The sequence below is a fragment of the Nerophis lumbriciformis genome, linkage group LG03 (genome assembly GCF_033978685.3).
Source record: "Nerophis lumbriciformis linkage group LG03, RoL_Nlum_v2.1, whole genome shotgun sequence".
NCBI classification, from domain to species: Eukaryota; Metazoa; Chordata; class Actinopteri; order Syngnathiformes; family Syngnathidae; genus Nerophis; species Nerophis lumbriciformis.
The window spans coordinates 52,965,001-52,992,009 of record NC_084550.2 but is presented as its reverse complement, the minus strand read 5'-3'; the positions used below and the strand labels follow the sequence as shown (position 1 = coordinate 52,992,009).

The 27,009-nt window shown below is 36.4% G+C and overlaps 1 protein-coding gene across 3 annotated transcripts in view; it reads right to left on the bottom strand.

Annotated features, from left to right (window-relative positions):
* The window catches only part of kaznb (kazrin, periplakin interacting protein b), a 351,940-nt gene that overhangs the window by 85,923 nt on the left and 239,008 nt on the right, over nt 1-27,009 (bottom strand). For all 3 annotated transcript variants that reach the window (XM_061939051.2, XM_061939082.2, XM_061939067.2), the window contains one exon: nt 2,395-2,502. In XM_061939051.2, the coding sequence (XP_061795035.2) occupies nt 2,395-2,502 (108 nt within the window). The remainder of the gene's footprint in view (nt 1-2,394; nt 2,503-27,009) is intronic.

Genomic DNA, 27,009 nt, shown 5'->3' with positions numbered 1-27,009 from the left:
ATATATATATATATATATGAAATACTTGACTTGGTGAATTCTAGTTGTCAATATACTCCTCCCCTCTTAACCACGCCCCGCCCCACCCCCCACACCCCCACCTCTCGAAATCGGAGGTCTCAATGTTGGCAAGTATGTTATCTGGGCAACGAAGAAATGTGTACATAGTAAAAGTTTTACATCTTCGAGTTCAACTCATGAAAAATGGGAGCAAAAACAAAAGTGTTGAGTTTATATTTTTGTTCAGTATATATACAAATATATACAAGATACAGTACTTATGGTAGTCGATTTTTGTAACTTAATTTTCTCCACGTTTCCTCATAACATAAAATTTACTCTAAAAAGTTTACTTTTATGAAAAGTACAATCATATCTATATTTTTTTAAATGTTATCAATATAAATACAAAGTCTCCGTTATTTGATGTTTTATTTGTAAATGTTTCTAATGAAAGAGCATTTGCTTCGATAAAACAGTGTTTTTCCCTTCTTAGCATTTCCAATGTAATTCTTGTAAAACATCAACAATTATATATTATTATGTACAAAACCCAAAACCAGTGAAGTTGGCACGTTGTGTAAATCGTAAATAAAAACAAAATACAATGATTTGCAAATCCTTTTCAACCTATATTAAATTGAATAGACTGCAAAGACAAGATACTTTACGTTCGAACTGGAAAACTTTGTTATTTTTTGCAAATATTAGCTCATTTGGAATTGGATGCCTGCGACATGTTTCAAAAAAGCTGGCACAAGTGGCAAAAAAAGACTGAGAAAGTTGAGGAGTGCTCCTAAAACACTTTTTTGGAACATCCCACAGGTGAACAGGTTAATTGGGAAATGGGTGGGTGCCATGATTGGGTATAAAAGCAGCTTCCATAAAATGCTCAGTCATTCACAAACAAGGATGGGGCGAGGGTCACCACTTTGTCAACAAATGCGTGAGCAAATTGTTGAACAGTTTAAGAACAACATTTCTCAACCAGCTATTGCAAGGAATTTAGGGATTTCACCATCTACGGTCCGTAATAACATCAAAAGGTTCAGAGAATCTAGAGAAATCACTGCACGTAAGCAGCTAAGCCCGTGACCTTCGATCCCTCAGGCTGTACTGCATCAAAAAGCGACATCAGTGTGTAAAGGATATCACCACATGGGCTCAGGAACATTTCAGAAACCCACTGTCAGCAACTACAGTTGGTCGCTACATCTGTAAGTGCAAGTTAAAACTCTCCTATGCAAGGCGAAAACCGTTTATCAACAATACCCAGAAACGCCGTCGGCTTCGCTGGGCCTGAGCTCATCTAAGATGAACTGATACAAAGTGGAAAAGTGTTCTGTGCTCTGACGAGTCCACATTTCAAATTGTTTTTGGACGTCGTGTCCTCCGGACCAAAGAGGAAAAGAACCATCCGGATTGTTATAGGCACAAAGTTGAAAAGCCAGCATCTGTGATGGTATGGGGGTGTATTAGTGCCCAAGACATGGGTAACTTACACATCTGTGAAGGCACCATTAATGCTGAAAGGTACATACAGGTTTTGGAACAACATATGTTGCCATTCAAGCAACGTTATCATGGACGCCCCTGCTTATTTCAGCAAGACAATTCCAAACCACATGTTACAACAGCGTGGCTTCATAGTAAAAGAGTGCAAGTACTAGACTGGCCTGCCTGTAGTCCAGACCTGTCTCCCATTGAAAATGTGTGGCGCATTATAAAGCCTAAAATACCCCAACGGAGACCCCGGACTGTTGAACAACTTAAGCTGTACATCAAGCAAGAATGGGAAATAATTCCACCTGAAAAGCTTCAAAAATTGGTCTCCTCAGTTCCCAAACGTTTAATATAATTTTTCAATTGAATATAAGTTGGAAAGGATTTGCAAATCATTTATTCTGTTTTCATTTACGAATTACACAACGTGCCAACTTCATTGTTTTTTTTTGTATAAATTACAAGCAAGTTTTGTATTTTTGGCACTTTTTCTTTTCCTAAAATGACTTTGTCCCTGCAATATGGCATACAATGTTATAGTGCATCAGTACGATTTGTACTGTTGTGTGCAGGACAATGGAGACAATGGACACAAAAGTGAATGTCTTATTGCTTATTTCAGCGTTTACATTATACTGTAACTGCACACATAATTCTGATGAGAAAACAGGTGTTATTACTGATGCACCTCCAGTGCATTTAGTTGCGATAAAAGCAAGCAGCAGCATCTTTTCAAATCTGCGCTGTGCTCGTCTTTCTTTTTAAGGCGGGTAGCAGAAGAAACCTCTGCAGACACCTTTGCTCCTGATGTAACCTCCGCCTCCTTTAAGCACTGCGATACACACTTCCTGCCGTCACCACGGCAACGCCTCTCCCCCCGCCGTCACGTACCTTTGCCCAGCGAGCAGTCGGGGGAGCCGAAGTCCATCAGGCTGGAGATCTCTGCAGGGTAGCACATGTCCGTCACCAGCGTCTTCTGTCTGTGATGCACTGAAGCATCTGAAAAAGAAGGTCAGTCAGTTGAGAGGAAGACAACATTCAAGCTTGAAGTAAGAGAAACACATCTTTTAAAGAAACACAGCACACAAAGCAGCTCATTATACACTATATTGCCAAAAGTATTTGGCCACCCATCCAAATGATGAGAATCCGGTGTCCTAATCACTTGGCCCGGTGTATAAAATCAAGCACTTAGGCATGGAGACTGTTTCTACAAACATTTGTAAAAGAATGGGCCGCTCTCAGTGATTTGCAGCGTGGAACTGTCATAGGATGCCACCTGTGCAACGAATCCAGTCCTGAAATTTCCTCGCTCCTAAATATTCCAAAGTCAACTTTATTGTAAGAAAAGTGAAGAGTTTGGGAACAACAGCAACTCAGCCACCAAGTGGTAGGCCACGTACACAGACAGAGAGGGGTCAGCGGATGCTGAAGCGTATAGTGCAGGGGTCGGCAACCCAAAATGTTGAAAGAGCCATATTGGACCAAAAATACAAAAACAAATCTGTCTGGAGCCGCAAAAAATTAAAAGCCATATTACATACACATAGTGTGTCATGAGATATAAATTGAATTAAGAGGACTTAAAGGAAACTAAATGAGCTCAAATATAGCTACAAATGAGGCATAATGATGCAATATGTACATATAGCTAGCCTAAATAGCATGTTAGCATCGATTAGCTTGCAGTCATGCAGTGACCAAATATGCCCGATTAGCACTCCACACAAGTCAATAACATCAACAAAACTCACCTTTGTGCATTCATGCACAACGTTAAAAGTTTGGTGGACAAAATGAGACAGAAAAAGAAGTGGCATAAAACACGTCCTAGAAAGTCGGAGAAAGTTATACATGTAAACAAACTACGGTGAGTTCAAGGACCGCCAAAATTAGTAGGACAAAACGGCGCTCGCCAAATACTCGAATCCGTGAAGCTGGCAGTGTGCTTTATAACAATTAGGGAGGTTTGTGTCATGTTTGTCCTCCTACAGAAACCATATTAAAACAAAAAATATATTTTTTCCCCCTCATCTTTTTCCATTTTTCATACATTTTTTAAAAAGCTCTAGAGAGCCACTAGGGCGGCGCTAGAGCCGCGGGTTGCCGACCCCTGGCATAGTGCAAAGTCAGTTGCTACAGAGCTCCAAACTTCATGTGACCTTCCAATTGGCCCACGTACAGTACGCAGAGAGCTTCATGGAATGGGTTTCCATGGCTGAGCAGCAGCATCTAAGCCATACATCACCAAGTCCAATGCAAAGCGTCGGATGCAGTGGTGTAAAGCACGTCGCCACTGGACTCTAGAGCAGTGGAGGCGCTGTCACGCCAAATTTCTTCCCCCTACAAACCCCCCCCCCATTTACTTCCGGGGTCATTTCCTCTTACGTCATTGACAGCGATCGATAGAATCCAAATCTCCTGAAAATGGTGGTGTCACTGAATGACATTTGTCTTTATCTTTCCCAGGGGACTTATGTCAAACACCAGGAGGCTTCGAAAAATTCCAGGCGGAGTGTTAGGGCCGCTTCTGTCTTCGTGGTAACGTGCACAAAATATTAATTAATATATAATACTGTTAAATGTCTGTACAGTATTTTTCGGACTATAAGTCGCAGTTTTTTTCATAGTTTGGCCGGGCTCCAGTGAGACTTATATATGTTTTTTTCCTTCTTTATTATGCATTTTCGGCACGTACGACTTATACTCCGGTGCGACTTATACTCCGAAAAATACGGTACTTTAAATCAACATTATTGTTGAAACCATTTCACTACAATATTGTGTGTGCTGCTGTCCTGTGTCAAAGCCGAAGTGTTATCGATCGCTGTCAATGACGTAAGAGGAAATGACGTAAGTAAGAGGAAATGACCCCGGAAGTAAATGTGTGGGGGGGGGGGGTATTGTAGGGGGAAGAAATTTGGCGTGACAGCGCCTTCTTTGGAGTGATGAATTACGCTTTTCTATCTGGAACTCTGATGGACGAGTCTGGGTTTGGAGGTAGCCAGGAGAACGTTACATTTCGGACTGCATTGTGCCGAGTGTGAAATTTGGTGGAGGAGGAATTATGGTGTGGGTTTGGTTCCAGTGAAAGGAACTGTCAATGCTCCAGGATACCAAAACATGTTGGACAATTCCATGGGATGGCACTTCAAGTTCATATGTGAGTAAAGGCAGGTGGCCAAATACTTTTGGCAATATAATGTACGTTATAGGAGTGTCCTGATTCCTTATTGACATACAGTACAGTGCACCCAAAAAGTATTCACACTTGTTCACTTTTCCTCATTTGGCATGATACAGCCTTATTCCAAAATGGATTTAATTAGTTTTTGTCCTCAATATTCTACACACAGTACCCCATAATGATAGTGTGAAAGTGTTCTTTTAGAGCAGGGGTGTCAAACTCAATTTAACTCAGGGGCCGCATGGAGGAAAATTTGTGCACACGCAGGCCCATAAGTGCCGATCTCGTGGGTGCTTCGGGGCCCGAGCACCCACGTATTAATATTATGGCGAGTTTGGTCCATTTTACATAATAACACATTCACAAACCATATAGTCTATAATCAACAAAGCCTAACCAAGAAGTCATTGTGCCCGATGATGAACTAATGACACAATCATCTTGACTTTGAAGACACTGCACACCAGCGAATGAAGGGCATACTTACTCTACAGCCATACATGTCACACTAAAGGGGGCAGTAAGAACAATGCCAACACTGTCATAAACATGTGCCATATAGTGAAACCACACTAAACAACAACGACAAACGCACTTTGGAAGAATATTTGCACCGCAACACAACATAAACACTACAGAACAAATTCCCAGAATTCCCTGCAGCACCAACTCTTCTGGGACGCTACAATATAAACAAACACCATTGGTGGATCTACACCTAACATCCACTGTAATGATACCAAGTACAATAGCGTTTCTAGTCGATACTACAATGGCAATATAAATATTGCCATAGTAGTTTATACTACTATACTAAATATTACATCGATACTTTTTAACATCACAAAATCTTATTTCGTTTTTTTATATTTATATTATGTTTATAAACTCAGTACATATGTCCCTGGACACATGAGGACTTTGAATATGACCAATGTCTGATCCTGTCACTACTTGGTATCGGATTGATACCCAAATTTGTGGTATCATCCAAAACTAATGTAAAGTATCAAACAACAGAAGAATAAGTGATTATTACATTTTAACAGAAGTGTAGATAGAACATGTTAAAAGAGAAAATAAGTAGATATTAACAGTAAATGAACAAGTAGATGAATCATTCATTTTCTACCACTTGTCCTTAATAATTTTGACAAAATAATAGAATGATAAATGATACAATATGTTACTGCATATGTCAGCAGACTAATTAGGAGCCGTTGTTTGTTTACTTACTACTAAAAGACAAGTTGTCTTGTTTGTTCACTGTTTTATTTAAGGACAAACTTGCAATAAGAAACATATGTTTAATGTACTGAAAGATTGTTTTGTTCAAATAAAGCCAATAATGACATTTTTTGTGGTCCCCTTTGTTTAGAAAAGTACCGAAAAGTACCAAAGTACTTTTGGTACCGGTACCCGTACCAAAATATTGGTATCGGGACAACACTAATACACACACACTGAGCACGGCCCGGACTATTACAATCATGGCATTAAAACAAAAAAATAAAGACAACTTCAGATCTTTGTCTTAAAATAGAACAAACACATTCTGAAAATTTTACAATAAAAATATAGAAAAAAATACCGGCAGCGGTAAAAGTTTAGATCCATGAAGGAAAGAAGAAAGTGAATGAACGTTTATAACTGAATAAATGTACACATGCATACAAATGTGTTTTCTTTTGTATTAATGTTTTTAAATGAATTAAGTAACATTTATGACAACCTTTTTCCAAAACACAATATAGAATGTGAGGTATAACAGGATAATGCATACATTTATCATTTGTTTTCAAAACGGTTACAAAAAAGTGACACCTCAAAAATTTACATTTTTATGACTTGATGGGGTCCCTGGGACCCCATTTCGAAAGTTCCTAGCGCCAACACTCATGGAGTATTGGTGCGTGCAAAACAGCAGCAGGCGGCTGTGGCCTGCGGGCCGGTTCTAATACTAATCAATTATCATCCCGAGGGCCATAGATCATTCTTTTGTTGGCCGGATCTGGCCTGCAGGCCTTGACTTTGACACCACTGTTTTGGAGCTTTTTGGGAAAAAAATAAAAAAATCACATGTACATATTTAAGTATTCACAGTCTTTAGCTCAAAGGTGAGATCAGGTGCATCTTGTTGCAATCATTTCACCTCAAAATGCAATCATTTCACCTCAAAATGTAGTGATGTATACGGAGCCCCTAAAGGGACATGGGGGACATTTTTTTTTGTATAATTTTTTTATTTTTTATTTATTTAATTTTTTAGACATGTATCTCGTGCGCATGAGAAATTTTCTCGTGTGCACGAGTTACATGTCTAAAAAAAAGAAAAAGAAAAAAAATATATAATTTTTTCTAACTTTATAAAAAGTTTCTCGTGCACATGTCTAAAAAAAAAATAAAAAAAATTCGCCCATGTCCCTTAGGGGCTCCGTAGGTGTATATTACTGTAAATGGAAAAACAGTACTGCTGGTCTTATGGTAAAAAAAAAAGGCAGCTCAGTTGTCAGAATTTTACTGCAAAATGTACATTTGTTTTCTTACTGTAAATAAAAAAAACTGCAATTTTACAGTAAAAATTTGACACCTGAGCTGCCAGCTTTTTTTGTTTGTTTTTTTGTTGTTGTTTTTTTACCGCAAATCAACAACTGTAGATTTTTTTGGTGTATACTGTAAATGCCAAAACGACACCACGGTTTATTACAGTAAAAAAAGTAAAACATTTTTCATTTAGAGAAAAAAGCTGCAAAAACCACAGTAAATTTCAAAATTTTACCATGAAATGTATTGCACAATTTGATGGATAACTTGCTTTGAAATCATTATTATTAATATTTATTTTGTTGCGTTTTGGACCAGTTGTTCCTCCCAGGGAATTCAAGTCACAAGTCGCTCCCAAGCTCTTTACGACACTTAAAGCTGAGTAGAAAAACCACCAGAGACAGAATAGGTATTTTGTAATATATTTGCAAAATTTTGCATATATACATTGAGACCAGTCCAGCATAGAACATTCAATCGCCCCGCTAAGATGGTCTGCCCCCCGAAAAACCCTCTTCCCTCTTAAGTCCCTGGCAGTTATGTCTCTCTAGCCAAAACAAATGTCCATTATCTCTCTCTCTAACATTCCTCACTTCAAGGTTAAGCACACAGTTTTGCAGACAACCAAAAGACCACATTTGGAGGAAAAACACTAGCTGTTTTGTAATATGAAAATAAAATGAAAAGAAGTAACACTTAAATTCGGATATATGTAAATATCTGCCTCCGACAATTTCTATTTAAAAAATGGTTTGAATATTTGATAATATATATTTGCATAATTAGACAATATTTCACTGAACATAGTTTGCGATTACATGGTGTACATACATTTTTTTTCTCCCAAAATAGAAAGAAATAATACAATTAGTAAGAAAAGTTACAGTACTTTATTGATACATATTATTTCCAGGCTTTCGAGGGCCAAATAAAATGAAGTGGCGGGCCACATCTGGCCCCCGGGCCTTGAGTTTGACACCTGTGGTTTAAGACATGCTTAACAAGTTAAAACACATGGTGACATTTTCACAGTACAACGTGCGCGAAAAGGAGTAAGAAGAAGCGGAACATATTTATTCCTAGCCCTTCCTTTTCCATATCTTTAACTAATAATTTATTCACACAATATTTTTTACATGTTGACACGTTTAATATTTTCTTTGCTTACATTATGTCTTTTAAATGTTGTTGACTTCCTACTCTATGTGAAAAGAAGAGAAAAAGTTGGAAAAAAATAAAACATATAAACTGAGGCTTGTCAGAGTTCAAGAAAAGGAAAACATAAAAAAAGGTAAAAATAATGACAAAAATGAATAATAAATTAGAATTTTTTTTTGAAAATAGACAAGTTGAAGTTAATGGGGTCATTAAAAATAAAAACATAAATAGTAGATATTTATTTTAACTTTAGTAATTTCTGGATAGCGAATACAGTAAGTAATCATTTATTGGTGATGATCAATGAATGAAGTGCATCGCCTAATACTGCTGACATAAACAATATTATTAAAGAATTGTATCATTGATCCATGACTTCTGCCAACTTTTTTGACCTGTCCATGTTTCCTCAAGTCTCGTCAGCGTTGCTTTTATCAAATTTCATTGATGTAAATGTTCGTTCCTTTCAGTTTGCTTCTCTGCCTCAGCAATGCCACCTTGTTTCTTTTGGTAATCGTTAAGAAGATGATAGGTTTGTTGTATGTTTGTTGCAATTTTGCAAGTTAAATGGAACATTTTGAATCATGTATTTGTGGATTTTTCTCAGAAAAATATTGAAATTATCTCAGCGATATTGCTACTAATATTTGTTATATTGCAACTTCCCCCTCATGAACTTTTTGAAAATTGTGAGTTTGGATGAATAATATTGCAACTTAATATTGTGACTACTTCTTCATAAAATAGTACTTTTATTTTCATAGTATTTTTGTCAATAAATAGCCGGCACATTTTCATAATATTGCAAGTTTATTCTCATTATATCCGACTATTTCTTATATCATATTTGTTTTCATAATATTGCAGGGGGATTTTTCCCTCATACAATTACAAAGTTATTTTTAGAATATTTTGACTTTTCGCTCATATAATTTAAAGTGTATTTTCATAAGCTGTGACCTTTTCCTCACACAACTGCAAATACATTTTCGTAATATTTAGACATTTTCCTCATAAAAGGTCAAATTTATTTTTATAACATTGTAACTTTTTCCTCATGAAATTGCAAGTTAATTCTCATTATATTGCAACTATTTGCTTTTAAATTGTGCGTTTATTGGTCATATATGTGTGACTTTTTCCTCATCAAAATGTGAGATTGTTTTCATAATATTGTGACTTTTTCCACATAAGGTTATTTTCATGACAATGTGACTTTTTTCTCATACATTTCCAACTTATTCTCATAATATTGTAACTTTCTTCCTCATAAAATTGTGAGTATGTCATATATTTGTGATCTTTTCCTCATGAAAATGTGAGATTTGTTTTCATAATATTGTGACTTTTTCCCACATAAGGTTATTTTCATGACAATGTGACTTTCTCATGCATTTGCAAGCTTATTCTCATAATATTGTAACCTTCTTCCTCATAAAATTGTGAGTTTATTCGTCATATGTTTGTGACATTTTCCTCATCAAAATGTGAGATTGTTTTCATAATATTGTGACTTTTTCCACATAAGGTTATTTTCATGACAATGTGACTTTTTCTCATACATTTGCAAGCGTATTCTCATAATATTGTAACTTTCTTCCTCATAAAATTGTGAGTTTATCGGTCATATATTTGTGACTTTTTCCTCATCAAAATGTGAAATTGTTTTCATAATATTGTGACTTTTTCTACATAAGGTTATTTTCATGACAATGTGACTTTTTCTCATACATTTGCAAGCTTATTCTCATAATATTGTAACTTTCCTCCTCATAAAATTGTGAGTTTATTTTTCATATAGTTGTGACTTTTTCCTCATCAAAATGTGAGATTTCTTTTCATAATATTGTGACTTTTTCCACATAAGGTTATTTTCATGATAATGTGACTTTTCCTCATACATTTGCAAGCTTATTCTCATAAAATTGTAACTTTCTTCCTCATAAAATTGTGAGTTTATTTGTCATATATTTGTGACTTTTTCCTCATCAAAATGTGAGATTTTTTTTCATAATATTGTGACTTTTTCCACGTAAGGTTATTTTCATGACAATGTGACTTTTTCTCATACATTTGCAAGCTTATTCTCATAATATTGTAACTTTCTTCCTCATAAAATTGTGAGTTTATTTGTCATATATTTGTGACTTTTTCCTCATCAAAATGTGAGATTTTATTTCATAATATTGTAACTTTTTCCACATAAGGTTATTTTCATGACAATGTGACATTTTCTCATACATTTGCAAGCTTATTCTCATAATATTGTAACTTTCCTCCTCATAAAATTGTGAGTTTATTTGTCATATATTTGTGACTTTTTCCTCATCAAAATGTGAGATTGTTTTCATAATATTGTGACTTTTTCCACATAAGGTTATTTTCATGACAATGTGACTTTTTCTCATACATTTGCAAGCTTATTCTCATAATATTGTAACTTTCTTCCTCATAAAATTGTGAGTTTATTTTTCATATAGTTGTGACTTTTTCCTCAACAAAATGTGAGATTTGTTTTCATAATATTGTGACTTTTTCCACATAAGGTTATTTTCATGACAATGTGACTTTTTCTCATACATTTGCAAGCTTATTGTCATAATATTGTAACTTTCTTCCTCATAACATTGTGAGTATGTCATATATTTGCGACTTTTTCCTCATGAAAATGTGAGATTTGTTTTCATAATATTGTGACTTTTTCCACATAAGGTTATTTTCATGACAATGTGACTTTTCCTCATACATTTGCAAGCTTATTCTCATAATATTGTAACTTTCTTCCTCATAAAATTGTGAGTTTATCGGTCATATATTTGTGACTTTTTCCTCATCAAAATGTGAGATTGTTTTCATAATATTGTGACTTTTTCCACATAAGGTTATTTTCATGACAATGTGACTTTTTCTCATACATTTGCAAGCTTATTCTCATAATATTGTAACTTTCCTCCTCATAAAATTGTGAGTTTATTTTTCATATAGTTGTGACTTTTTCCTCATCAAAATGTGAGATTTTTTTCATAATATTGTGACTTTTTCCACATAAGGTTATTTTCATGACAATGTGACTTTTTCTCATACATTTGCAAGCTTATTCTCATAATATTGTAACTTTCTTCCTCATAAAATTGTGAGTATGTCATATGTTTGTGACTTTTTCCTCATCAAAATGTGAGATTGTTTTCATAATATTGTGACTTTTCCACATAAGGTTATTTTCATGACAATGTGACTTTTCCTCATAGATTTGCAAGCTTATTCTCATAATATTGTAACTTTCTTCCTCATAAAATTGTGAGTTTATTTTTCATATATTTGTGACTTTTTCTCATCAAAATGTGAGATTGTTTTCATAATATTGTGACTTTTTCCACATAAGGTTATTTTCATGACAATGTGACTTTTTCTCATACATTTGCAAGCTTATTCTCATAAAATTGTAACTTTCTTCCTCATAAAATTGTGAGTTTATTTGTCATATATTTGTGACTTTTTCCTCATCAAAATGTGAGATTTTTTTTCATAATATTGTGACTTTTTCCCACATAAGGTTATTTTCATGACAATGTGACTTTTTCTCATACATTTGCAAGCTTATTTTCATAATATTGTGACTTTTTCCTCGTAAAATTGCATGTTTATTTTGCTAATACTGTGACTTCTTCCTCATATACAGTAATTGTAATTTTTTTCAAACTATTGCGACTATAATAAAAAAATACGGGTTTATTCACAATTTATACTGATTTATTTCTCAGAAAATGTTACGTTTATTCTTATAATATTGTGACTTTATCCTGAGTCATTCACACTGATAATGTTTTTCTCATTTAAAAAAAACCCTTTAAAAATACATGTAATAAAAAAATATATTTGAAAAAATGCATAACATTTACAAAATCTTGTTATTATAAAAGTAATAATATTTACATGTACTGTGTAGCGATGGTACTTTAAACCTTGACTTTAAAAACCAACATTTTCATGCACTATCAAATAAAATAAATGGCTTTTCTGTGAATAGAATAATAAAATATGAAACAGAATGCTTGAAAGAGATGACATACAAGTAATCAATGTTGAACTTTATGGAGGCGAGATATGTTTGTGTAGATTATAAAATCACACAGAGAGCTCTCTCACTTTTCCATCTCCTCAGACTTTAAATCTCTTTTATGAACGACAAATTCAGGCTATTGAAGCAAAAAAGTGTGCGTAAAAGTGTCAAATCCTGAGTGCAGTGTGCGGTGAAATACTCACAAAGAGTACTTTTTTTTTTCTTTTTTTACAGCCTAACAAAGTGACTTTCCCATCTCTCCTGGGGGAGACATTGAAAGTAAAGCTTTGTGTCGTATTTCTTTTTATACCACCCAGAATAAACCCAAATCAAGGAAAAAAAGATTTTTTTTTTATCTGCTTGGAGCTGGAAAACTTTTTTATTTTTATTTTATCTCCGCGAGTGTTTTATGTGAGTGTGTGCTCACGATCAATCAATGCTGCCATTACATCACATTAGGATGCTGCAAGGGCCCACATCAGTCCCTGTGGAGACAAAAAGCCCCCTCAGGGACACACCCATTACTCTGCAGGGGAGGAAGAGGAGGAGGCGGAGGAGGAGGAGGAGGAGGATGCTTTCTGCTCAGGATGAACAATTTTTAGGAGGAGGATGCTGAAAGTCTTTTTACTTTCTTCATCAAGTGTTGTTTGCACTCAAACGCCTCATTGACTTTAAGACCTTGCATTCTCATTTTCTTTAACACTGAAACTTTGTTTGTGTACGCCATCCCAGAATAATCATTCTAACGTATGGATCTAATAATGGAACCAATGTTCATTATTTCATATTATGAGGTAGAACAAAATACTCTAAAATATACTATATAACATATAACAATATAACAAAATATATATATAAAAAAAGGAAATAATGAATGAATAAATTATTAATAATATTTATACATTTTTATAAAATATTCTGAGTGTATTGGAAAAATAAAATAAGTATTCAAAAATAAGAATTATAACAAAGACTACATTGATCATTGTTTTCAAGTTAAAATATTATTATTTACTAATGATAGAATCTAATCACATACTATATGTATTTGAAAAATAAAATAAGTATTAAAAAATAAGAATTATAACAAAAAGTATATGATCAACATTTTCAGGTTCAAATATTAATTATTATTTAGTAATGATAGAATAAAATAAAATATTTTATTGTTTTGTTTTTAATGTTTTAATTTTTTTTAATTTTTTTTTTATGTTTAATGGATCTTAAGGTCTGCAATAAAGATTGATGATGATGATATTATATGATAAGACTAATTTAAGAAGATAAAATAAAACTATTGATACCATCATATTCTCAAAATAAATACTAATAGATTATTCTATGTGGATGTAAAGCAATATTTAAATGACTATTCATAAATAAAAATACGAAAAAAACAAAAAAAAACTTTAGGGATGGGCACCGTTCACATTTGAACAGATACAGTACCAATTCCAGGTACCTGGGAATCGATACCAGTACCAATTGTACGTACTTTTGTGTGTGTTGATAATACAATTTTATTTTTTAATCTAACATTTATAATTAGCTGATTATGATAACTCTGCTGTCCACAGTTAATGAAGCTGAATGTGTTGTGTTGCGCTCTAAAAAGTGTATGTATAGATAGATAGATAGGTCTTTATTGTCATTGCACAAGTACAACGAAACTTTGTTTTCAGCACCAACATTTATCTCAGTTGTAGTTTTCATCAGTGTTGGGTTAGTTACTGAAAAGCAGTAACTAGTTACAGTTACTAGTTACTTCATTTCAAAAGTAACTCAGTTACTAACTCAGTTACTTACACCAAAAAGTAATGCGTTACTGTGAAAAGTAACTATTTAGTTACTTCTTTTTTCTTTTTTTTTTAAAGCTCCAATTAATGCCCTTTTAGCCTTCATTTCAGTACTGTTATTGCACTGGAGAATAATACAATCTGTTGATCAACTTGACATGCATTTGCATCACTCAACTCTGCTAAGTCATGTGGTCTACATACAATCCAATCCAATCCAATCCACTTTATTTATATAGCACATTTAAACAACAAAATGTTTCCAAAGTGCTGCACAACAATATTAAACACAATTAAAAACAATATAAAATAAATGTGATTAAAAACAATTTCAAAGGGTAAAACCAATTAACCAGTAAATAGAAAGCAAAAAGCAAAATTTTAAAAACACAGAGGACAACAGAGGACCACACAACTCACGTAGTGTTAAAAGCCAGAGAATAAAAGTGGGTCTTAAGACACACAACACACAAAGACAAATATATGTTAAGACACACAACACACAACACACAAAGACAAATATATGTTACAAAGGCCAATTTGTTTCTGGCCAGAACAAATTGACAAAACTATTTTAAATAGCTGCAACATAACATCCATAAGTAACAAACAGCATAATAACAGCATAGCTGTAAAGCAAGAAAGGCACACACTACATACACAAAGTCAAACCAGGCATTTTCTTCCTCAAGTAATTCTGATACAAAATCATGTCTGAAGCCCAGAACACTCTACACATTTCCCCAGTTTTAGTTTAGAGATAAGGAAAGATTGGCCTGGCCCACTAGGATCCCTCTTTATGTTTGTGAACTTTATAGTCTATACATTTAGAGTGATGTGATAATCAAACACTCTAGAAGTCTAGAATGAAAGAGTATATAAGAGAATTGACAGCAACGTTCCCTCTCAGGAGCGCGCATGTGCAATTGCGCACTGCTCAAGCGTCCTCTGCGCACGGCAAATCTATGCCATGCACAAAATCAAATAAAAAAATAAGCGCATAACAATTTTCGACACGACACGGACACGACAGAGAAAACCGTTTTCGTCATCATTGTTCAAATATTGTAACGTCTGTCGAGACGCTTTGAGGACATGAATTCCATCCATCACTTTACTGAGCAAAACTCTTTACTGTCGGCCATAAACACATCACCAAAACATTAGTAAAAAAAATGATATCTAGCAAAACTGGTCATTTTCTGCAGTACAAACCAGACCAAAAGCAACTTTGTTATATCAACAGCAGCCGCTCGCTCTCTCACGTGCGCCAACACTTGCACATATGGCAACTTAGCCAGTGATGCGTTTACAGCCACACAAAAAGTCGGACAACTCCAACACCACACATAAAGTGTCATTCCAGGTCGTTACACTATGATTTACCAATCAAATGTGTGCTTATTCTAGTGTCATTTATTAGGAATCTTAATTTATAAATATTAATCATGAAATGCTGTTGGTATATTAAATAAATACTAATAAAAATATATTTTTTACAAACAGGAAGTTGCAGGAAAGTACACATGATCCCCTGCTTACATCTCATTGTGCAACATGTGAATGTTTTAATGGGAACTAAATGCAATGTCTGAAAGGGGTACAAATTATTTCCAAAGCAGGACCTCCACCCAGACAAACAATACAAGTACACAGTTCATGAAAAACAATATTTTTTGTTATTGTCATTATAAGTGGGCCTAAACACTTATATTAGAAATGGAAATGACTGCTGTCATTTGATTATAATAATAAGAGAATGTTGTCTGTCTATCTGTGTTGGCCCTGTGATGAGGTGGGGACTTGTCCAGGGTGTACCCTGCCTTCCGCCCGAATGCAGCTGAGATAGGCTCCAGCGACCCCGAAAGGGACAAGCGGTAGAAAATTGATGGATGGATGGAGATGTAAGTTGTTATTTAGTGAGGTTTGGGACAGGTGTGCTGCTGGTGTAGCCACAGTGTGCACGTCTAAAGTTGCTCACATGGACTCCACTCAATGCCCAGGGACTTTTTGCATTTGCTCACACATGAACAATTAGAGGGAACATTGATTGACAGAGTGTGTACCTTCAGCGGTGAATGGTGGTGGTGGTAGAGGTGAAATGGCATCAGAGTCTCTGTCTCTCTTTACTAGCTTTGTCGAAGCATGTTGCTATGTAGCTTGTTTCAGCAGATTTGAATTGCTGTTTTGGGCAGTAGATGGCATCTTTGATCCAAAGCACAATTTACATTTAACTAAAATGTTATTTTCTTTGTGCTCGACAAAAGAAAAGTAGTGAAAATATCTCCATGTTAGCAAACTCGACTTCTGGCTCCGCCATGATCAGACACGCCCCCCCCCCCCCCCCCCTCGCTCCCCACACTCACACTCAGACACACCCACACAGAGCGCATGTCTCTCTCTCTTCTCCGGCTTGTGACACAAGAAGAATCAGAACGATGACAGAGCAGCGCTCCGATAAAACACACTTTATACTACATAAAAAGTAACGTAAAATAACGCAGTAACGCATCATGTAGTAACGGTAACTGAGTTACTAAATATAAAAAAATAACGCGTTAGATTACTAGTTACCGCCGAAACTAACGGCGTTACAGTAACGCGTTACTTTGTAACGCGTTAGTCCCAACACTGGTTTTCATGATCAAATTTGGAGGTGTTGAAATCACCATGTACAATCGCTAATGCTACTAGCAGCCTGTCAATGCAAATCCAATGTAAATTAGCATCAAGCTAGCACATTTTGGGAGAGCGTAGCCTAACTTTACTTTCGAGCAATTTCTACCAAGCATTCTTGCTCTGTTGGTGCTGAAAACTGCAACATTACTTAGAGGAAGATTAATAATCGTTTCCTTAAACCGGTGCTAAGTCTGCAATGGGGTTGTCTCGATATCAATATCTTGGTGCCGGTATCGGTGCCAAATGTATTTTGATACTTTGATACTTTTCTAAATAAAGGAGACCACAAAAATGGCATTATTGGCTTTATTTTAACAAAAAAAATAAATCTTAGGGTACATTAAACATGTGTTTTTTATTGCAAGTTTGTCCTTAAATAAAATAGTGAACATACAAGACAACTTGTCTTTTAGTAGTAAGTAAGCAAACAAAGGCTCCTAATTCAGTCTGCTGACGTATGCAGTAACATATTGGGTCATTTTCCATTCTATTATTTTGTCAACATTATTAAGGACAAGCTGTAAAAATGTATTATTAATCTACTTGTTCATTTACTGTTAATATCTGCTTACTTTCTCTTTCAACATGTTCTATCTACACTTCTGTTAAAATGTAATAATCACTTATTCTTCTGTTGTTTGATACTTTACATTAGTTTTGGATGATACCACAAATGTAGGTATGGATCCGATACCAAGTAGTTACAGGGTCATACATTGGTCATATTCAAAGTCCTCATGTGTCCAGGGACGTATTTTCTGAGTTTATAAACATAATATGAATTTTGAAAAAAGGAAAAAATATTTTGTGACAATAAAAAATATTGATGTAATCATAGTAGTATACGCTCTTGTACTTGGTATCATTACAGTGGATGTCAGGCGTAGATCCACCCATGGCATTTGTTTACATTGCGAGGCCGGTGAGCTACGGTGTGTAGTGAAGCATGTTTAGCTATTCCTCGTCCTGCAGGGATGATACTTGTAAGAAACTTACTTTATGTGTCGCCATGGAGGCGAGGATTATTGATTTAGAAGTAGCTAAAACACTGCCGATTGCGGATGGACATTAGCCGCTAGCTAGCTAGCCATGTTTTAAAGCACCTCTTCCTGAGGGCGTTTCAGTGTTAGAACTTCACCTTTATCGTCAGTTTTTAAGCCAAAATGTGTCAGTTCTCCCTTTTCTGTCTACACACTGTGTCTGTTTGTAAGTACTCTGTGATTGTGCGCTGCCGAACATGCTCCTCTGTTCGTAAAACCAGCAATGTCACGATGTGACAACGATGCGCCATCATGCCCGTTAAAAAAAAAAAAAAAAAAAGGCGAACCTGTACTTTTCAAAGTATAGTATCGTTTTTGATTCATTAGTACCGCGATACAATACTAGTACCGGTATACCGTACAACCTTAGTCTGCAACCGGATGTGATGTCACATAGAGGTATCGATATATGGCACCGTTTGATTTTACGTGAATTGATGCGCGGTAGTATCGACGTAATTTGGTTGGTGCCTGTAAAAGTAGCAAATTCGGTGCCCATCCCTAATCAAAGTGTTGTAATGGTTACATTTTTTTAGGTATTATTAAAAAATAACAATACCGACATATAAAAAAAAATGTTTTAAATATTTTAAAATACTAATAAAATATTCACTGGGAGTACTGTATATTTAAATAATGTGGGATTAAATTTGGGTATTTTACCAAAAATGACAATAACAATAAAATATTTAAATGAAAAAAAAAAATCAGTCATTGAACTAACTGTAAGAAATGAAATGTTCTGGCAGGTCAGTAAACAATAAACAATACAATGAATGAAATATCATTTACATGTATGTTTTAGCCGAGCAAATACAAACATACAAAACCCAAAACCGGTGAAGTTGGCAGGCTGTGTAAATCGTAAATAAAAACAGAATACAATGATTTGCAAATCTGGGTGTTGTTGATAAATGGCTTTCTCTTTGCATAGCAGAGTTTTAACTTGCACTTACAGATGTAGCGACCAACTGTAGTTACTGACAGTGGTTTTCTGAAGTGTTCCTGAGCCCATGTGGTGATATCCTTTACAAACTGATTTTGATGCAGTACCGCCTGAGGTAATATCATCGCTTAGGTGCAGTGATTTCTCCAGATTCTCTGAACCTTTTGATGATATTACGGACCGTAGATGGTGAAACCCCTAAATTCCTTGCAATAGCTTGTTGAGAAATGTTGTTCTTAAACTGTTCAACAATTTGCTCACGCATTTGTTCACAAAGTGGTGACCCTCGCCCCATCCTTGTTTGTGAATGACTGAGCATTTCATAGAAGCTGCTTTTATACCCAATCATGGCACCCACCTGTTCCCAATCAGCCTGTTCACCTGTGAGATGTTACAATAAGTGTTGGATGAGCATTCCTCAACTTTCTCAGTCTTTTTTGCCACTTGTGCCAGCTTTTTTGAAACATGTTGCAGGCATCAAATTCCAAATGAGCTAATATTTGCAAAAAATAAAGTATCTTGTCTTTGCAGTCTATTCAATTGAATATAAGTTGAAAAGGATTTGCAAATCATTGTATTCTGTTTTTATTTACCATTAACACAATGTGCCAACTTCACTGATTTTGGGGTTTGTACATAGCAAGAATGTGACCACAGAAGTTTGCAAAAATAATACTTGCCCAAATACATATATACACTATTTTTACTGCAGGGAATTGTAAGATTGTGTCCACAGAATGATAAAGACTAAACAAAGACATCATCCATCATACTGGCAGAGCAGATGTAGGATTTGGAGCCATTATCATTGGAGCTCAACTGATGATAAAGCACAGCCTGCATAATAAATGCGAGGAATTAGCAACACGACTTAATCCAACATAAACGCCTCAATGTTATTTTTTACTGCCACCGCTTCCTTTGCATATCATTAAAATCATGTCAAAAGAGCAACAGAGGGTTTCTAACGATGACATAGTTTGCCCAGCAGGCAATCGACGTTAAAAGTGCGACGGTTGGAGCAAGCATACGTGACATCATCTGGTTGAGGTCGCAGCTGGTCACGGCCGTTCTGGCCCCGGCCCACACGAGCCTTACTGGACCACGGCAGCGAGATGAGGGCTGGCTTTTAAAAGGGAAGATTAAGCAGGAAAAGCTGCCGCTGGAAAAACTCCAGTTTGGAGGAAAAAAAAAAAGAAGCTGCAAGTCTGCAAGTCTGTGTTTTGACCGGAAAACGTGAGATCAAAAGCCTGGGAATGGACACATGCCAAGTTCTTTTATAAGAAATGTGTTTTTTCTCTGGGGTTGTAAGTTTAATAAAGGGTAATCTTTTTAGAACAAAATAAGCTGATTTTAGAGCAAACCTGTGCAATTATTTTTCCTTGGGGGGCCAAATTTAGAGAAAAAAATGTGTCTGGGGGCCGGTATATCTATTTTTAGGAACACTAATACAAAACACCACAATAATGTCTGAATGCTAAAAACGTTATGACAAACGGAATGGAATTTAAATTTTTTTTACTGAATGAAACACCCAGAATGTACATGAAAATAAAGAATGTGGGATTTACAATATTAACTATGAACGATAAAACACTGAATATTGACAACATATGTGTCACACTCCCTCTCGATCGACATAGTTTACGATCAAGCGAAACGCAACAAAAATGCAACAAACAGTGAAATATGAACGCAAAGGGTTAAAAAAAACCCCACCTACAATCTGATGTATCACTAAGCTTTAGAACTTTGTTGTAAAAATCTCCTTCCGCGTCTGTCCCTGACACCCGCATTTTCAGGCTCGCTCTGGTGTCATGTCTGTGTGATCATGTTTTGTTTTAGTCATGTTCGGTTTTGTTTTTGGACTTTTTGTGCACTTTTGTTTGTTTTGTCACCATAGTAATCATTAGTTTTCACCTGTCACGTCACGCACCTGTTTTGACTAATCATGTCTGTAGTATTTAAGTTCATTGTTTTCAGTTTGTCTTTCTGGCGACATCCGGATTCATACCCCTGTCACACTCTGTTTATCTCTGCGCACTTCATAGTCCATGCCAAGTAAGTTTTTGTTTATTAATGCCACAGTTAGTGTTTTTGTTTGATTGTTCACAGTTTCTGCCTATGTGCAAGTTTTGTTTTCAATAGCCTAGTTTTGTACCTCCGCCATTGTGCGCGCTTTTCGTTTGTTCCTTTTTGATATATAGTGTTAAAATAAATCATGTATTCACCTTCACGCCATGTCTGGTCCAAATCACTTGCACCTCGGGAGAACAAACCACGCCATAGTTCTAGTCGTGACATCTGGAAACACTGTGTGGAAACGCTCTCCACCCACACTGCTTGGTGCCTCGTCTGAGCTGCTGTGACTTAAATGACCATAGTAACTAATTAGATGACCATAGTAACTAGTATATCATGCAAAAAGCGCAGATTCCAACCATTGAAATGCTTTGTATAGTTCAAGACTTACGGTCATTTGAAAACATCACGAAACGCAACAAAAATGCAACAGTGAAATATGAACGTGAAGGGTAAAAAAAAAAAAATTTGACAGCATTGATATAAATGTGTACCAGTAATCCCCTCATTTATTAATCAATTAAATTATTGATTATTAGATTTTTTTCATGTACAAATGAATGTATACATCATACGTAAAGGTGACAAGCAAATATTCAACTGTTTATTTTTATCTTTGCTAACCTATTTTTGTAATACACTATATAAAAAAACATATGTGTGAATGCTTTGGAGCATTTACACAATAATATAATATTTGGCATGATTAGATAATAACGTTTAAAAGATGCATTTTTTTCCTGTCAAAATCAAAATAATTATTTCCATTTAGTAAAAAAAAAAATTATATTTTCCGCACTATAAGGCGCACCTAAAAACCTCCAATTTATTTTCTCAAAAGCTGACAGTGCGCCTTATAATCCGGTGCGCCTTATATATGAACCAATATTGAGCCACAACAGGTCTCGCAACTAATGGATGCATACAGTAACCCCAGCCTCTACTGTAGCGTCTATTCTATGCGCCTTATAATGCGGTGCGCCTTATATATGAACAAAGTTTTAAAATAGGCCATTCATTGAAGGTGCGCCTTATAATCTGGTGCGCCTTATAGTGCGGAAAATACGGTACTTTTCCCAGGCTTTCGCGGGCTCATACAATGATGTGGCAGGCCAGATCTGGCCCCCGAGCCTTGAGTTTGACAGCTGTGGTTTAGCTGATTGGAGAGCTAGATTCTGCAGCTAGTGGGTCCATGACGATAACTTCTGTTGAGTTTGGTGAGGCGTTTACAGACACCGTTTGGAAACAATCAAACTATGTAAATAAACATTACAAAATATTTATGTTTAATTAACTAATTTCACAACAAATTTATCTGCGGCTTATAGTCAGGTGCGACTAACATATGGAAAAATATTTTTATTTAAAAATGTTGTGGATGTGGCTTATATCGCGGTGCACTTTGTAAAATACGGTAAATGAACGTAATCTTTTACACTTGTAAGTGTCACGACGCACGCGCAATCCCGCATGTCATCTGCTGCAAGCGCAGGCGGCAGCTCCGCCAGAAGCGCGCCGGGACACGCCTCTGCTCGCTCTTCCCGCATCGCAGGCAATCATCAATCTGCGCACCTGGGTCTGTTTAGGGCAGACAGCATAAAGACCAGCGGACCCGAAGATCCAGTGTCGGAACGTAGTTCACTCTTCATAAAAAGCATCCCGTTTCTGACTTCCCTCTGCGCTTTCCCTGTCTTATGTCCTCTGTGTTCCCCATAGTGTTCCCTCTGTTTCCCGTGATCGAGGCTGTGTGCTTCGACTTCCCACCGGATTTTGGACTGCCCCCCCTCGATCCTCGACCCCTGCTTGGACCCGACCCTCGTCGCCTCTCTCCAGCCCCCGACCTCTTGTTTGCCCACGGACTGCCTTTTCGCCTTACCCCTTTGGTCTGACGAAGGATTCATCCAACACGCACATACAACAAACTCTGGTAACATTTACATTAGAGATGTCCGATAATGGCTTTTTTGCCGATATAATAATAATAATAATAGATTTTATTTGTAAAAAGCACTTTATATTGAGTAAACAATCTCAAAGTGCTACAGTGTATTAAAAAAAATAAATAAAAAGATAAAAATAAAAACTAGAATAGCCAAATAGCTATAACTAGTATGCATATATATTGTCCAACTCTTAAATACCGATACCGATATCAACCGATACCAATATATACAGTTGTGGAATTAACACATTATTATGCCTACTTTTGTTGTCATGCCCCGCTGGATGCATTAAACAATGTAACAAGGTTTTCCAAAATAAGAGAACAACTTCAACTCAAGCTATAGAAAAAAATGCCAACATGGCACTGCCATATTTATTATTGAAGTCACAAAGTGCATTATTTTTTTTAACATAACTCAAAACAGCAGCTTGGAATTTGGGACACGCTCTCCCTGAGAGAGCATGAGGAGGTTGAGGTGGGCGGGGTTAGGGGCTAGCGGGGGTGTATATTGTAGCGTCCCGGAAGAGTTAGCGCTGCAAGGGGTTCTGGGTATTTGTTCTGTTGTGTTTATGTTGTGTTACCCTGCGGATGTTCTCCCGAAATGTGTTTGTCATTCTTGTTTGGCGTGGGTTCACAGTGTGGCGCATATTTGTAACAGTGTTAAAGTTGTTTATACGCTCACCCTCAGTGTGACCTGTATGGCTGTTGACCAAGTATGCCTTGCATTCACTTGTGAGTGTGTGCAAAGCCGTAGATATTATGTGACTTGTACGGCACGCAAAGGCAGTGCCTTTAAGGTTTATTGGTGCTCTGTACTTCTCCCTACGTCCGTGTACAAATTTTACTTTTTGAAACCGATACCGATAATTTTGAAACCGATACCGATCATTTCCGATATTACATTCTAAAGCATTTATCGGCCGATAATATTGGCAGTCCGATATTATCGGACATCCCTAATTCACATTGTTAATTCTACACATCGCCTTGCACCATTCACGTAGAGTAGCATACACACCCCAACTATTCATCAGTATCAATAAAACTATTGAACAGGATGGCAAGGAGTTTGACCCTGTAACGGACCATGACTTCCTATGGGGACAACAGTGTCAACCAGCATCCACCAACAAAGTTTTGAGGCTCCGCTGAAGATGTTCTTGAAGTTAAAAGGAGGGAATGAACACCGTGATAAAAGATTGAAGGGTTCCAGCGAGACAAGGACTCATCAAGCTGTATAGTAGAAAGAAACATGAACGCTCCCTTTGGAGTCGGCATGAGGGCGAGGGGGGAGGGCTGCTGAGATCCTTTACGGTCCGAGGCGCCGCGCTCGTTAGAAAGAGCGAGCGTATCAATAATACAACTAAAACTAGCTTGTTAGCTGCTCTCAGACAGGATGGTGGAACCTGCACAAGCTCCGTTCAAACTGAATTTGTTATAACGCACTTCCTACATGCCGCAACATGAAAAAGACAGAAACACGCTTCATGGAGATAAAAAAAAATAAAATAGAACTACAGCGCAATGTTCCCTCTAATTGTTCATGTGTGTGAGCAAACACAAAAACTCCCTGAGCATTCAGTGTGATGTGAGCAACATCAGACGTGCACACTGTGGTTACACCAGCAGCACACCTGTCCCAAACCTGACTAAATAACACGTTCAATCTCCATCCATCCATCCATTTTCTACCGCTTGTCCCTTTCGGGGTCGCGGGGGGTGCTGGAGCCTATCTCAGCTGCATTCGGGCAGTCCCCACCTCATCGCAGGGCCAACACAGATAGACAGACAACATTCTCTTATTATTATAATCAAATGACAGCAGTCATTTCCATGAGGTTATTTTATTTTTTTTATAAGTGTTTAGGCCCACTTACAATGACAATAACAAAAAATATTGTTTTTCATGAACTGTGTACTTGTATTGTTTGTCTGGGTGGAGGTCCTGCTTTGGAAATAATTTGTACCCCTTTCAGACATTGCATTTAGTTCCCATTAAAACATTCACATGTTGCACAATGAGATGTAAGCAGGGGATCATGTGTACATTCCTGCAACTTCCTGTTTGTAAAAAATATATTTTTATTAGTATTTATTTAATATACTAACAGCATTTCATGATTAATATTTATAAATTAAGATTTCTAATAAATGACACTAGAATAAGCACACATTTGATTGGTAAATCATAGTGTAACGACCTGGAATGACACTTTATGTGTGGTGTTGGAGTAGTCCGACTTTTTGTGTGGCTGTAAACGCATCACTGGCTAAGTGCCATATGTGCATGTGTTGGCGCAAGTGAGAAAGAGCGAGCAGCTGCTGTTGATATAACAAAGTTGCTTTTGGTCTGGTTTGTACTGCAGAAAATTACCACTTTTGCTAGATATTATTTTTTTTACTAATGTTTTGGTGATGTGTTTATGGCCGACAATAAAGAGTTTTGCTCAGTAAAGTGATCGATGGAATTCATGTCCTCAAAGCGTCTCGACAGACGTTACAATATTTGAACAATGATGACGAAAACTATTTTCTCTGTGTCGAAAATTGTTATGCGCTTATTTTTTTATTTGATTTTGTGGTTGGCATAGATTTGCCGCGCGCAGAGGACGCTTGAGCAGTGCGCAATTGCACAGGCGCGCACCTTAGAGGGAACGTTGCTACAGCGTGCATATTGAGTAGAAAGTGCCAGAAATGAGCGAGTAAGCAGCAAAGAAACAAGCTACAATTAAAGCTCCGTTTGACTGTATTTTAATTTGACAAAATCTTTTTGTCCATTTTGAAAATGTGCACTATTAAACTTCACTTTGGGGATTAAAATAAAATAAAGAAGGCAACACACAAAAAAAATCTAATAAGAGAGACAAAAGACTAAAAACGTTAATTATCATACTGTCCCCTTTGCTACTGTAACATGTGGCTTTACCCTCTTTGGGACTAATTAAAGGTGCAGTTTGCAGCCAGCCCCAAAATTAATTTTCCTCAAGCCAAAAACTATTTAAAAAAAAACACCAGCAACCACTGGCACATGCCCCCCAGTGGTGGTTCAACAGAAGGATTCAACAAACACATTTATCACAATTACCAGCTAAACGTTGTCACACCCAGAACGGGGGGATTGGTGTGCATGGCTGGAAACTACTGGTGAGTTTTGTGCCAACGAAAGGATCTAAATCAGTGGTTCTTAACCTTTTTGGAGGTACCAAACCCCACCAGTTTCATATGCGCATTCACCGAACCCTTCTTTAGTGAAAAATAAAATGTTTTTTTTTTCAAATTCAAGACAAAGTTACATTATATGTTTTTGGTAACACTTTAGTATGGGGAACATATTCTAAGTAACAAAGACTTAATTTAGAGTTATTTGGTTAGGGTCAGGGTTAGAGGGTTAGGGTTATAATAAGGCCATGCCGAATAAGGCATTAATAAGTACTTAATAATGACTAGTTAAGAGCCAATATGTTACTAATTTGCATGTTAATAAGCAACTAATTAATGGTGAATATGTTCCCCATACTAAAGTGTTAACATTTTTTTTTACTGGTGCACAAAATGAACCGTGCATGAACATCATCTTGTTCAAACAACAAAACCAACACAGTGCATAAACTCACAAGAAATTACACACCTGCAAATCAGTCAGCTGTTGCCGTATCCGTAATACGCCGATAGGGAGAAGTTTTTATTTACACGATGAGTCGGGTGTGTTTTGACCTCCGCCGAACCCCTGAGCCCGACTCACCGAACCCCTAGGGTTCGATGGAACCCACGTTAAAAACCACTGATCTAAATATACTGAAATATCGATATGCTCTAAAATCCATTCTGAAATCAAAATATCGATTCTTTTGATACTTTAGTTCAGAGCAGGATTGTCCCAATACCATACTTGCCAACCTTGAGACCTCCGATTTCGGGGCGGGGGGTTCTTTTGCCCGTGGTCGGGGGCGTGGTTAAGAGGGGAGGAGTATATTTACAGCTAGAATTCACCAAGTCAAGTATTTCATATATATATATATATATATATATATATATATACCATGCTGAACACCCTCTTTGATGATGCATT